We start from the raw sequence: 15,858 nt of genomic DNA on the forward strand, positions 1-15,858 counted from the left end.
TTTAGGTAGGGTGGCAGGTGATCGGCGTGAAAGGAAATGCTCCATCGCAGCGAGGCCCTGGACGTGCGGAATATTTGTGTATAAGGACGTGGCATCAATGGTTACAAGGATGGTTTCCGGGGGTAACAGATTGGGTAAGGATTCCAGGCGTTCAAGGAAGTGGTTGGTGTCCTTGATGAAGGATGGGAGACTGCATGTAATGGGTTGAAGGTGTTGATCTACGTAGGCAGAGATACGTTCTGTAATATATAATTTTTCCCACGTGGAATGTTTCCTTCCATTATATAGAAAATTTAATTAATAACACAAAACAGAAAATATATCTAAAAACAAAGATGATGTGACTTACCGAACGAAAGTGCTGGCTGGTCGATAGACACACAAACAAACACAAACATACACACGAAATTCAAGCTTTCGCAACAAACTGTTGCCTCATCAGGAAAGAGGGAAGGAGAGGGAAAGACGAAAGGATGTGGGTTTTAAGGGAGAGGGTAAAGAGTCATTCTAATCCCGGGAGCGGAAAGACTTACCTTAGGGGGAAAAAAGGACAGGTATACACTCACGCACACACACATATCCATCCACACATACACAGACACAAGCAGACTTTTGTAAAGGCAAAGAGTTTGGGCAGAACTGTCAGTCGAGGCGGAAGTACAGAGGCAAAGATGTTGTTGAAAGACAGGTGAGGTATGAGCGGCGGCAAATTGAAATTAGCGGAGATTGAGGCCTGGTTGATAATGAGAAGAGAGGATATACTGAAGGGCAAGTTCCCATCTCCGGAGTTCTGACGGGTTGGTGTTAGTGGGAAGTATCCAGATAACCCAGACGGTGTAACTCTGTGCCAAGATGTGCTGGCCGTGCACCAAGGCATGTTTAGCCACAGGGTGATCCTCATTACCAACAAACACTGTCTGCCTGTGTCCATTCATGCGAATGGACAGTTTGTTGCTGGTCATTCCCACATAGAAAGCTTCACAGTGTAGGCAGGTCAGTTGGTAAATCACATGGGTGCTCTCACACGTGGCTCTGCCTTTGATCGTGTACACCTTCCGGGTTACAGGACTGGAGTAGGTGTTGGTGGGAGGGTGCATGGGACAGGTTTTACATCGGGGGTGGTTACAAGGGTAGGAGCCAGAGGGTAGGGAAGGTGGTTTGGGGATTTCATAGGGATGAACTAAGAGGTTACGCAGGTTAGGTGGACGGTGGAAAGACACTCTTGGTGGAGTGGGGAGGATTTCATGAAGGATGGATCTCATTTCAGGGCAGGATTTGAGGAACTCGTATCCCTGCTGGAGAGCCACATTCAGAGTCTGATCCAGTCCCGGAAAGTATCCTGTCACAAGTGGAGCACTTTTGGGGTTCTTCTGTGTGAGGTTCTGGGTTTGAGGAGATGAGGAAGTGGCTCTGGTTATTTGCTTCTGTACCAGGTCGGGAGGGTAGTTGCGGGATGCGAAATCTGTTTTCAGGTTTTCAGGGATTCCGGACTGGAGCAGATTCGTTTGCCACGAAGACCTAGGCTGTAGGGAAGGGACCGTTTGATGTGGAATGGGTGGCAGCTGTCATAATGGAGGTACTGTTGCTTGTTGGTGGGTTTGATGTGGACGGACGTGTGAAGCTGGCCATTGGACAGGTGGAGGTCAACGTCAAGGAAAGTGGCATGGCATTTTGAGTAGGACCAGGTGAATCTGATGGAACCAAAGGAGTTGAGGTTGGAGAGGAAATTCTGGAGTTCTTCTTCACTGTGAGTCCAGATCATGAAGATGTCATCAATAAATCTGTACCAAACTTTGGGTTGGCAGGCCTGGGTAACCAAGAAGGCTTCATCTAAGCGACCCATGAATAGGTTGGCGTACGAGGGGGCCATCCTGGTGCCCATGGCTGTTCCCTTTAATTGTTGGTATGTCTGGCCTTCGAAAGTGAAGAAGTTGTGGGTCAGGATGAAGCTGGCTAAGGTAATGAGGAAAGAGGTTTTTGGTAGGGTGGCAGGTGATCGGTGTGAAAGGAAGTGCTCCATCGCAGTGAGGCCCTGGACGTGCGGAATATTTGTGTATAAGAAAGTGGCATCAATGGTTACAAGGATGGTTTCCGGGGGTAACAGACTGGGTAGGGATTCCAGGCGTTGGTTGGTGTCTTTGATGAAGGATGGGAGACTGCATGTGATGGGTTGAAGGTGTTGATCTACGTAGGCAGAGATACGTTCTGTGGGGGCTTGGTAACCAGCTACAATGGGACGGCCGGGATGATTGGGTTTGTGAATTTTAGGAAGAAGGTAGAAGGTAGGGGTGCGGGGTGTAGGTGGGGTCAGGCGGTTGATGGAGTCAGGTGAAAGGTTTTGTAGGGGGCCTAAGGTTTGGAGGATTCCTTGAAGCTCCGCCTGGACATCAGGAATGGGATTATCTTGGCAAACTTTGTATGTAGTGTTATCTGAAAGCTGACACAGTCCCTCAGCCACATACTCCCGACGATCAAGTACCACGGTTGTGGAACCCTTGTCCGCCGGAAGAATGACGATGGATCGGTCAGCCTTCAGATCACGGATAGCCTGGGCTTCAGCAGCGGTGATGTTGGGAGTAGGATTAAGGTTTTTTAAGAAGGATTGAGAGGCAAGGCTGGAAGTCAGAAATTCCTGGAAAGTTTGGAGAGGGTGATTTTGAGGAAGAGGAGGTGGGTCCCGCTGTGACGGAGGACGGAACTGTTCCAGGCAGGGCTCAATTTGGATAGTGTCTTGGGGAGTTGGACCATTAGGAGTAGGATTAGGATCATTGTTCTTCGTGGCAAAGTGATATTTCCAGCAGAGAGTACGGGTGTAGGACAGTAAATCTTTGACAAGGGCTGTTTGGTTGAATCTGGGAGTGGGGCTGAAGGTGAGGCCTTTGGATAGGACAGAGGTTTCGGATTGGGAGAGAGGTTTGGAGGAAAGGTTAACTACTGAATTAGGGTGTTGTGGTTCCAGATTGTGTTGATTGGAATTTTGAGGTTTTGGGGGGAGTGGAGCTGGAAGTGGGAGATTGAGTAGATGGGAGAGACTAGGTCTGTGTGCAATGAGAGGAGGTTGAGGTTTGCTGGAAAGGTTGTGAAGGGTGAGTGAGTTGCCTTTCCGGAGGTGGGAAACCAGGAGCTTGGCTAGTTTTTTGAGGTGGAGGGTGGCATGCTGTTCTAATTTGCGATTGGCCTGTAGGAGGATGCTCTGAACAGCCGGTGTGGATGTGGGAGAGGAAAGATTGAGGACTTACGGCATCCTCCTACAGGCCAATCGCAAATTAGAACAGCATGCCACCCTCCACCTCAAAAAACTATCCAATCTCCTGGTTTCCCACCTCCGGAAAGGCAAGAGAGGAAAGATTGAGGACTTGTGTTGTCTTATTCTATTTCTGTTTTCGTCTCTTGAATCCAACCGAACATAAAAGTGGAATAAATCAAAAACACTCTTGTGAGCTAGTATTTCTTCTGCCAGCCACTTTACTTAATATGTTACAAGAGCATACATATTTTTTATTGTGTTAAGATCTATAACTTTTAGAGTGGTAGTCACATAGAAACACTTGTAACATAAACTGTTCTCACACCATGAACATTGTGTGAAGGACACCTTGCTACTGTGGCATTTGATTATAGATTTAAAGGGAAACCTACGTTATTAACATTCTGCGATACTGGTTCCTCATTTAGTTTTGCAGCCATATACCAGCATCTAACATGAATTCAATGGTTTCTACCGTAATTTTGGTCATATAAACCAATACATTTTGATCCCAACAGAAATATGAAAAAAAAGTCATATTACTAGCTTTGAACCCAAGACCTGTAGTGTGCCAGTCCAGTGGTATATTTACTCATCTATCTCACCATTCTAACTGTTGTTGCTTTGTTGATAGATGATGGATAAATATATTTCATCTGGTTACTGAGGATATTATTTTTTTAGAAAGGCCCATCAGTGTGAATGGCTTTGCTAAGAGATAGGTGGCACACTAAACTACATCACCATTCAGTTTCCTGGCACACTAAACTACATCACCGTTCAATATCCTCACTAACCCCTGTTCCCAGCTAATGTCCTCCACTTATGAGAAAAATCATTCTCTCTCTGAAATTTGTTTTAAAATGTGCCCAAATAAATGAGTTATCATGTATGAATGAGACAACATAGTTCCAAAAATAGCAAACTACATTTGATTTTCATGAACATATGAGGCATAAGAAATAAAGTTGCCAGTGGTTTGTTTAGACAAAATGTGTTTTCATCCTGTGAATAAGTACTTGCAAAGTGATAGTGTCTGAGGAGTATTGTGAAACAGAAGCATCAGTCTACGTGTGGTTGTTATGCTACAAACATGCAGCATGTGCCAGTGGGAGATTTGTATATGGTCAGAGCCTCCCCACCCTGTTTCTTGAGTCTAAATATGACACTCCTACCATCCTGGCCACATCTTTAGTTTGGTATGCTGGGTAATAATTGGCAAATTTATAAATTCTGCAGGGATTCTCTGTCTCCTCCTATTACTTGTTGACATTCTGAAGTGACTACTGGCTATTCAAAACTGTTACATCATTGTGAAATACTCATTTGATAATAATGCAAGTGGAAACATGTGAGAGTTTTGTGCACTGGGAAATACTGAATTGAAATCATAAAAGTTTACCAGTTGACAGCTGGAATTGGATTTAGAACTTTTGTTTCGACTGACAGTTATATTGTATCACTTAGCCGAAAAATGGAAAGTTCAGGGGAGTGGTATTGCTTACTTTCAGTGTATTGCTTACTTCCAGATGGGTCTTCCACTGTTACCCAAAAGTAATATGGTTTAGGGAGTTGTTTCTACATTGTTGCCATGTCAGTCAGCATTCAGTCCGAGCATTTCAATGGCATGTGCAAGTAAACTGGTGGCTGAAGTACACAGTCCCGAACAGGATGAGGCATTACTGGTCCAAATATTCTGACCAGCAAAAATACTAAATTTCACTGAAATATTTAATTTGTGTTTATGGATTTTTTAAAATTTATAACAATTTGGATTTTCCAGCTTTTGAAAGCTGAAAGGGCAAACTGCAAGGCAGCAGTTGCATCTTGTGAAGCAGAATTTCGAGCTCGTCTGTCCTTATTAGAGCAACAATTACAGAAACAGAGAGAAAGGACTTTAGCTTTGTTGGAGGAGAAGGACCAAGAGATACAAGTTTTGAAATCCAGTTTTCAATCATTGTTGCCTAGGAAGACATCATCACGTGATGATAGAAGATGGACTCTGCCTCATAGTGATCAGGTGAGTAGTAATTCTTAACAGACCTAAGAAATTTCTTTGGTGCAAAGCTGTCCATTTAAGAAAAAGATTAACCATTATACATATGTACTTTCAAGTTAGACAAAAGTGTTGTGGATTGGCTATCAGCTGTATTTTAGGCAGTTATATTCAGTAAATCAAATATGCACAAATTATGGGTATAGTATTTAATGGAGCAGTGGCGATATACATCGTGAGTAACCCAAAAGAAAGCTATATTAACAACTGGCCTGAGAAAATTGCTAGTCTTACTAGAGGTATTAAAGGCAACATGAAAGTCAATACATTGAAAAATCAACAGACATTCATATGCATCTACATCTACATTTACATCTACATACATACTCCGCAAGCCACCACAAATTGTAAAAGATAGGTTAGTATGGTGCCACATATAACAAAAGAATTTGACATACAACTTAGTGCAGAAAAGAAAAAGGCTTTCAAATTTTATTAAAATTCAACCAAAGTTGCTGCCAGTACAAGATGACACACTTTTTGCTGGCTGTTACAGATGCTGTTGTCAGGTAATTGAATCATTATTCACATTGCAGATAACAAGCTAGTGAAAACATTTATTTGGTGCATGCAATAGGACAGTAATTCATTCGATTGTGAGGAGTTGGTTTTACATGCAACTTAGTACTACTCTTAGTGCTTAGGACAAGATTGTTGCTTATATTATCATTTGTTAGTTACAAGTTATATGGGCATTTGTGGCTAATAGAAATTATGAAAAACAGTTTCTTTTACCTACAGGCTTTTTGCTGTCAAACCTAATGTTCCGTTGTTCGTATGGAAATAATTTTAAGCTTCACATCAGGGTTGTGAATTTACATGAGTAAATAGGTTTTTCTAGATGTTCCTGATTTAAGTTTCACTACGATCCTCGAGGATTTCTTTGGCAGTACAAAATTATTTTTCATATTAAATTGGTAAGTCGTGCCTCACAGAGATGAGAAAGACGAGAAAGGATATGGTAATCCAAAATAAGGTGTGGAGATAATCTCTTTATTACATATAGAGTGGATATAATTTTTGACATACATGGTCAAGCTTATGACTCCATAAAATACGATCATCTGAGTGTGAAACTCAAAATTTACAGCCCAAACAATATATTTGGCAGAGTCTAGTCTTTCACAACATTTTGTCTATTTGGATGACATAATCTAAAGCGAGTGATATATACAATGTGACAGTGTGACATTCTTTATCTAATCAGTGTATCATTGTCTCCCACAAAGTTAAATCATAGTTAATTAACAACAATTGTGTTTCAATACACTCTGTCTTTGTGTATTCGTGGGGCGTACATAATGATCCGAAAGCTTTTCTGGAAACCGCACGTAACATTTTTGGTGTGTGCTGTTGGAGTTGTTCTTACATTTCGTTTCTTAAGGAAGCAAAGCACTAGCTGTTAAGTTTGAGTGTCGATATCAGATTCATTGATTTCCAATATTTGGGATTAATTTTAAGGTCCAGGATGCAGAAACCGTTCTGGCAAATTTGGGGAACACCAGTGACAGCCCACATGTACTACACTATGCCCACGAATTGGCTCGGCGTGATGTGGAGATTTCATCACTGCGGAGGGAACGCCATCAGTTGGAAGCGGCACTCCGTGAACTCAGGAGACTCTCTGCCACTGATCGTGAAAAACATGCAGATGAGGTACAGAGCCTACAGGAGGAAATTGATAGGTCAGTAGGTAACAATGCACTAACAGTAGACTTTTGTTTTTAGGTTAATGTTTGTTGACTTACATAATTCATTTGTACTATCCTACTCTCTCTCCTTTGAATAAAGATTCTGGGAGCCTTTCTTACCTAATCTCTGGGTCGGTTACAGTGGAATGAGTAAAGATAATATCACATTGATGAAGTCATTGAATATTGGAGCAGCACATACATTGCATGAATATTGGAGCAGCACATACATTGCATGACCAAAAGTGAAACATCCAGAAGGGGAGGAGGAAATGAAATGGTATGTCATGGGCTGATGGGTTGTGTGACGTTATGTCAGTCTTTACAAAATCGAATCATATTTACAAAGAACTTGACAGTAGGAGCCCATTTAGCAGTATGTCACTGCACCACCTCCGATCTGGATGCATGCCCTGATTCAGTTAAGAAGGGTGTCATAAAGCAATTGGATCCTCTCCTGAGGCAAGCTGGACCACAGTTTGGTAACTGATCCTTAACATGCCTCTCCGAAACACTGGAAGATTTGTATCCTCCCCATGTTGCTACCATAATCACCAGTAATGGTCATCAGAGGTCATGCAGAATTAAGATTCATTGCTGAACACAATGTGACACCAATTGTCAGTTGTTCATCCTTCCCGGTCACGGCACCACTCCAAACGCAGCTGTTTGCATTGTGGCAGTTCCCTGTCTGGCTACTGCTAATCTCCGACTAGCATTGTGGGATGGCACAGAATGTTGCAGGTTATCCATTACTTACTCTTGGATGGCAGGTGGAGATGTGAAGGATTTTTGATGTGCTTTATGTATAATATGGCAGTCCTCCCTTGTGGCAATCAGATGTGAGGTCAACCAAAACTCTGACGACGGGTATACCTGCCTGCATGTTCTCATGCAGTCCAGCACCAGGCCATTGTCACAAGCAACACTAATGCACTCTGATGGGTGATTTACCTGTTACAGAGAACTGCAAGTCTAATCAGTTACAAATCCGATAACTGTGTATGCACACAGGCGCATGTATATCCAACCATCATGTCTTCTGGACTTCATCTTCCCCCTCCTCCTCCTCCTCCTCCTTCTTCTTCTTCTTCTTCTTTTTTTTTAAAAAAAAGAGCAGTGTAAATAAGACCTGACTATTGTAGGTCAGCCCAAAAACTTGCATTCTTTTTCAGCGCACACACACACACACACACAAAACCAACCTACCTAACTGCACTGTGAAGATTTCCATCATAACAAACAAATGCCTCTGAAAACTGCTTGCAGCCTAACGTGCTGTATCACAGACACCAACCGCTTCTTCCATTATGTCCTGATATTTACAGCAGCTTGTCACTGCTAACAACACTTCTCTGTGTACTTCTCATGGTCAGGGTTCACAGTCATGTAGAATTTTTAAAGGATGTCATATTTGCTATTGACTGCAGAAGTTACTTATTTCACATTTGCAATTTCGTGCCTTTGAGTCATATTCATGTCGTGTTGCAAAAGCTAAAAGAATACAAAAATGAGAACTGCTGAAATATGTCATGTAGACAGCAGTGCATTATAAAAATGGTGAAAATAATAAGTCACTTACATTTTCCTTCAGCACACGTCAGCCTTCAAAATCCTGGGTCAAGTATACATGTCATTGTCAAAAGTAAGGCTTTTCAAGGTAGAAATACAGTAACATCAAGTGTGAAGCTCTGTACATTGTGAAATGGTGTAAATTACATGAAATAATTTCATGTAATTTACATTATTCCATGATGTACAGAGCTGCACACTCATCTGATATGTATTTCTACAGTGAAAAGGCTCACTTTCAACAATAACATGTACACTTGAAGGAGGATTTTAAAGTCGGGCATGTGCTGAAGCAAAATGTAAGTGATTTATTATTTTCACCACTTTAGTAATGTAATGCTGTCTACATGATATATTTCAACAGTTCAATATATATATATATATATATGTGTGTGTGTGTGTGTGTGTGTGTGTGTGTGTGTGTGTGTGTGTGTGTGTGTTCTGTGCCTTGTTTTTGTATTCTTTTAGCTTTTGCAGTACCACTTGAAAATTACACAGAGGCTGAAACTGCAATTGTGAGTTAAATAGCTGCTACATTCAACAGCGATTATGATGTCATTTAAAATCTCACATACTGTGTTATTCCTCTTATAGATGATACACTGCATCTTCACACATAACTATCTATGTCTCCTTTGAAAGTAATATCAACAATATGAAAAAGATAGACTACTACTCACCATAAAGACGATACATTGAGTTACTGTGAAAGAAAGACATACAAACAGATGTACAACACAATTACGAACATGTGCACACCAAACCTTTGAGGGCCATGAAGAGGATACCTCCCTTAAAATTGTAAACTCCTTTCTTGTTTCAACTTTGTTGATGATATCTTCTTGATCTTGACCCAAGACTAGGCACTTTGTACTTATTCCTCTACAGTGTAACATCTTGTCTCCTGTGTGTTACACCTGGTCGTCGTCGTCCCGACAAGCTGCTTTTGCGCAGACAAGCTGCTTTCCTGCAAGGCAACTTTCACTTTTTTAATAACCCTGTGAGGACTTATTATTCCTAACAATTTCCAGTAATGTTCTGTTTTGACAAATGCCATCTCTTCCACACCAAAAAGTTTCACCCTTGTAATCTTTCCACTTGCAGAAGGCACATCGACACTAATGAGCAGGCCTCCTCCCAATGTGCCGAAGAGCTTGCCAAGGCCTAAACAGCCAGTACCATGTCTAGACATGATGCACAGATAACCCAAATCATATCCTCCAGTACTTCCAAGGCTCCAAAGAAGCATATCTGGTTTTCTATGGCTGTGATTGCCTTTCATTGTGCTCGGAAAGAATTCATTTTCTCAAAATCCTTTCCTTCTCCCTTGAAGTGATATTTCCCTATGCAACCAGCTTACAAAATATTCTCATCTAAATTGTCATTTCTGTGTCCATCCCTTCCATATGGCTTGTATCCATATGAAATTGTACACACACTGTATACATTAACACAGTCTGGCTTGGATATGCTACCCCTATGAGGCCCACATTGAAAGGCTGATGTCAAAATACCCAGACTCTTGAACAGGGGTCAAAAAGAGGTTCGTGAACTTACACCACTTATTGACCGAGCTGTCAGTTTCTGAGCCAAAAATATCCTTTTAGAATGGGAAGAGTTACCCCAAAATATAATATCATACAACATAAGCGAATGAAAATAAGCAAAGTAGGCTAGTTTTCATGTCGAACAATCACTCACTTCAGATACCGTTCGAATAGTAAAAATTGCAGCATTAAGTCTTTGAACAAGACCCTGAACGTGGGCTTTCCATGACAGCTTACTATGTGAGCACCTAGAAATTTGAACTGTTCAGTTTCACTAATCATATGCCCATTCTGTGAAATTAAAATGTCAGGTTTTGTGAGATTGTGTGTTAGAAACTGTAAAAACTGAGTCTTACTGTGATTTAGCGTTAGTTTATTTTCTACAAGCCATGAACTTGGGTCATGAACTGCACTATTTGAAACCGAGCCAGTGTTGCACACAACATCCCCTACTACCAAGCAAACAGAAATATTTTAGAGTTATCCGTAATACTAGAGGGCATAGCATTTATATAAATAAGAAACAGGGGAGTGGCCCCAACACTGATAACCACTACAGCTGCAACTGCACGCCGCAAAATGTAAATACCTATTTACCCTATCCCTTGCCTTCTCACACCTTTTTGAGGTAAATCAGTTCTACCTCTGCCTGTATGAAGGAGAGCTACCCCAAATGCCATATTCTTATCCTCTTTCCTTTCTGCCCTTTCTCATGCCTCCCATCTCTTCATTTTTCCTTCCTTGTTTATCTCATCTACTTATCTCACCATAACCTCTCCCCAAAATGTGATAACCCATTGTGTTTGTGTACTGTTTGGCCACAATACTTTTTACTGGTTGCCTGTAGCAGAGAAAACTGGCACTAGTTCATATATAATGATTTTTTTCCAAGCACTGCCAATATTTCTGCATTTGTTACCTCTGCTTTCATGTAAGCACAAGATACAAGTAATGGTTCCAACTTTGTGGGAAGGAGTTCATGCTGTCTTCTCTCATTGCTCCTTTCCTCTCAGTAGTGCTAACGTGGGGCAGCTTATCATGGCCAAACAGTATGTCTGTGTACTTGAAGAACACAGAAATGACGTTGCATTCTTCCAGTACTTGTTTATATTCCTATACACTGTCCTACAATCTCAATGTTTGCTTTGTGGTTATCTTTACTTATTCAGTTGTTTTCCATTCAGAACTTTCAAATACATTAATCTTAGATTATTCATAATATCTAAACATTGTAGCAATGCAAACTAAATTAATATTCTGTCATTAGCCACTCCTTGCACGTTACTGACACTGAATTGATCTTTCCCCTATTTTTCTTGACTTGGTTAATTGAGTTTATGATACTATAATTAACAGATAATTTATTTTATCATGTGATGTACTATATCTGAAGAGAAATTTGTGTAGTGTTTGACCACAAACCACTTGTATTTTCACTTCTATTATTTTTATGGAAAACTATTTTGTAAATATAAATATTTTGAATGTTAATTTGTAAACTATTTATTGTTTATTAATAGACTATTTCTTTTGTTTGCATTGTTATCACTATTATTATTATTATTATTATTGTAAATGACATCAATATGTTGTGTTATTTCAGATTAAATCGTTGTCAGTCCAGAGAAGGAGCAAACTTGGAGTATCTGAAGAATGTTGTTCTCTGTTTTCTTACGACGAATGAGTCCAATTCCAAGAAACACATGCTAAATGCTATTGCAGCAGTGCTCAAATTTAGCGATTTAGAACAAGAGAAACTTAACCGAATCCATAAACATCTATGACTCATGTGGAGCATGTTAAAGTACACAACGAAGCCTCTACTAACATCGTAGTTGGTGAAGTAATAGAAACACTGTCTGTAGTGGTTGACTTTTGAGGTAACTTAGTGAATCGACTGTGTCTGTGATCCTGAAGTATTATGAAATTAGAGTTTATCTGGACATATAGTATTTCCTATGTGTGTTGATTCCAGTGGATATATTATGCATGGTACCAGTAAGATATTTTATCCCTGTACGCCCCCCCCCCCCCCCCTCTCTCTCTCTCTCTCTCTCTCTCTCTCTCTCTCTCTCTCTCTCTCTCTCTCTCTCTCTCTCTCTCTCTCCCCCCCCCCCCCTCTCTCCCCCTACACACACACACACACACACACACACACACACACACACACACACACACAAAACACACACACACACACAGAGGGGGGGGGGGGGGGGGGCCTCTCTTCCCCCTATCCTTGAAAAATCCCAGTTCCTTTTCACTTATCTTTCTGAGGGTTCAGCGGACCAAATCATAAAACTTGCACTTGTAATGTATGAGATAATAAATACTTTATTTGATTTCTCAGTGTTTTTGGACTACTTATTTCATTTTTGTACAACACATTTCAAAATAGTCATTTCATTTTCAAAAGTGGCATTTCAGTTTCTCATGTTTCATTGTATATTTGTCAACAATGCAGTTGGCATATACACATCCTGTGACATTTATTAGGCTGCGAGCAGAAAAGTTGGTTCCATCTTGTGAGTGCAATTCAGAATAGCGGAAATGTATAAACAATTTAGCAGCTTGCCTAAAAGTTGCCCACTCCTCCGCAAGTTGAAATTGTTGATACTGAGAAAACAAGTAAATATAATAGTAAACTATATTCTATCAAGATACAATTGACAGTTTCACATTTTGTCCAGTACGTTTAACTAACGAAAGATCTGTAAAAACTCGCTCTGTACTTTCAATAGGTCATACATTGAAACGTTCTGGATGGTTAAAACTGTGTGCTGGACCGGGATTCAAACCTGGAACCATTCTTCTTAGTGAGCAAGTGTTGTAGCAGTAGACTATTCAGGTATGACTCACAACCTGCCATCACTTCTTTACTTGCTCTAGTACCTTTGCTCCTATCTTCTAAACTTGACAAAAATTCTCTCAAATTCCTTGCGAGACTACCGTATTTACTCGAATCTAAGCCGCACTTTTTTTCCGGTTTTTGTGATCCAAAAAAACGCCTGTGGCTTAGAATCGAGTGCAAAGTAAGCGGAAGTTCTGAAATATGTTGGTAGGTGCCGCCACAACTAACTTCTGCCGTCGAATATATGTAGCGCTACACAGGCATGCTTTGCAGGCACAAAGATAAATACTGGCGCCAAAACGTCTGCGTCAGTAAATAAATTAAAAAGGAAAAAAAAAGTGGAAGACGAGCTTTTTTTCTCCGCCCCGAGTTTCGACCACTGCATTTTCATACATTATCCAACGAAGTAAATACAAATTCCGTATTGTTCGTCTTCGAATGTAACAGCATTTCAATGTACTACGAATATCTGACTGGCAAGACTGTTTGGGATGTTTGTCAATATGGCCAACTCTACGTTCTGAATTCTTTCCTACCTTTGAGAAGAGATGGTTGCTAATAGGAGCTTTTATGAATTGTGAATCACATGCAGTATTCTCTTCACCATAAGGATAATATGAATATAAACATTTTACCATGTATTCTTTCGTGTTTGCTGCTATCTCATTTAAATCCTGTCTGCCTAATAAACTACAAAACTAGAGTGAGACAACAGCAAACGCGAAGGAATATATATATATATATATATAATGGAAGGAAACATTCCACGTGGGAAAAATTATATATAAATACAAAGATGAGGTGACTTACCGAACAAAAACGCTGGCAGGTCGATAGACACACAAACAAACACAAACATACACACAAAATTCAAGCTTTCGCAACAAATTGTTGCCTCATCAGGAAAGAGGGAAGGAGAGGGGAAGACGAAAGGAAGTGGGTTTTAAAGGAGAGGGTAAGGAGTCATTCCAATCCCGGGAGCGGAAAGACTTACCTTAGGGGGAAAAAAGGACAGGTATACACTCGCACACACGCACATATCCATCCACACATACAGACACAAGCAGACAAATATGTCTGCTTGTGTCTGTATGTGTGGATGGATATGTGCGTGTGTGCGAGTGTATACCTGTCCTTTTTTCCCCCTAAGGTAAGTCTTTCCGCTCCCGGGATTGGAATGACTCCTTACCCTCTCCTTTAAAACCCACTTCCTTTCGTCTTCCCCTCTCCTTCCCTCTTTCCTGATGAGGCAACAATTTGTTGCGAAAGCTTGAATTTTGTGTGTATGTTTGTGTTTGTTTGTGTGTCTATCGACCTGCCAGCGTTTTTGTTCGGTAAGTCACCTCATCTTTGGAATATATATATATCATGTCATGTTTATATTCATATTATTCTTATGCCTAATAGTGATACAGTCAGAAAGGAAGCACGGCAATTGACTAGATTTTTAAATCTAAGATGACTCTAATTTCTGTGCAGAATGTAATGAACTAAAGAGGCGCCTGCAAAGATTTTCAAATGGAGAAAAATTTTCGCTAAACTCTCGTTCAGAACATCTTCTATCATTCGCAGTCTATTATTTGGTTCTTGTTGATCATTATCAAAGAAAGCAGCAGTGTAAGTAACAACAAATAGCAGTGTCTTGCCATTGTTTCACTAATTAGATGATTCCTCTCTTTTTGTTTTTATTGTAAGCGGCAGTAGCACGCACAAAAGCAAGCCATGCTGCAAGCGGCGACAGGCCGCAAACACTCGTTATCAGAATGCGACAAACAATGCATGACACAGTACAGTACTGCATTTTCAGCTTAACACCTATAACAAAGAGAACGGCACTTATCATATCAAAGCAAAATAAGCAGTCAATTCAAACCAGACAAAGCACATGAAAAAGGAAGGAAACCCGTATAAATACGGATGGAGCGCCTGATGCATAGCAATGGCTACCTGGTAAAGCTTAACTGCTAAGCTTATGACTCGAACCAAACTACTGTAGCTGTATCATCATTCATTCAACCTAATTGTGTCTCATATTACAATGGACCAACTTTGTTTCGATTTGGAGGTGCGGCCTAAAACTTTTCTCTCCCCTTGAATTTCGAGTCTCAAATTTCAGGTGCGGCTTAGATTCGGGAAATTTTTTTTTCCTTGATTTAGAGTCTCATTTTTCATGTGCGGCTTAGATTCGAGTGCGGCTCAGATTCGAGTAAATACGGTAGTACTCCTGGAACAAAGGACAATGCGGTTTAATGGCATAATGACAGCCTAGGAGATTGTCTCCTGAATGAATTTTCATGCTGCTGTGGAGAAGTTTGAAAAGTAGGAGAAGAGGGACTGACAGAAGTAAAGTTGTGAGGATGGATTGTGAGCCATTATTTGGTAGCTCAGAAGGGAACCCTCCATAGGTTACTCTCTGACACTGTCAAAGCCTTGAAGAATGAAAGCAGTGGGTCACATATTTTGGCTTGTGTACTGAGAATAATTTCCAATAAAATGATTGTTCAAGTTTTGATATCACTTTATCACTCTGCTCATGCAGCATAAAACGAAATGAATTGGTGCTACAGTGGCTAAGAGCATAATTTCAAGTTTTTCTGTACTGTGTTCAAATCCATCCCATTATGGGTTTAGAATTTCAAGAAAAACTGTTACCAACAAATTTTGTTTGATTTCCAGAAATCGGTGGCAAATTTGCTCCTAGAGTCCAACAAGACGTAACCAACCTGAAAAACTCACAACATAAACCTACCATAAGTTTTTGGACAAAGTATTTTGAGCTACATAAAAACGGAGTTGTTTGTGTATATTATTGACCAATGGTGTGACAAAGCAATCCATTTTTATACAATGGGGTTTTTGTCAATGAAATTGGAGTACCATTTTGTGACTGTCATTGA

At 40.5% G+C, this 15,858-nt stretch overlaps 1 protein-coding gene across 1 annotated transcript in view; it reads left to right on the forward strand.

Moving 5' to 3' along the window:
• LOC124805277 (GRIP and coiled-coil domain-containing protein 1) overlaps positions 1–12,172 on the forward strand; it is a 106,750-nt gene extending 94,578 nt beyond the window's left edge. The window contains exons 11-13 of the mRNA XM_047265789.1: positions 5,031–5,267; positions 6,765–6,988; positions 11,717–12,172. Coding sequence (XP_047121745.1) covers positions 5,031–5,267; positions 6,765–6,988; positions 11,717–11,897 — 642 coding nt within the window. The 3' untranslated portion in view covers positions 11,898–12,172. The remainder of the gene's footprint in view (positions 1–5,030; positions 5,268–6,764; positions 6,989–11,716) is intronic.
• The last annotated feature ends 3,686 nt before the right edge of the window (positions 12,173–15,858 follow it).

The sequence above is a fragment of the Schistocerca piceifrons genome, chromosome 7 (assembly GCF_021461385.2).
Source record: "Schistocerca piceifrons isolate TAMUIC-IGC-003096 chromosome 7, iqSchPice1.1, whole genome shotgun sequence".
Taxonomy (NCBI): Eukaryota; Metazoa; Arthropoda; class Insecta; order Orthoptera; family Acrididae; genus Schistocerca; species Schistocerca piceifrons.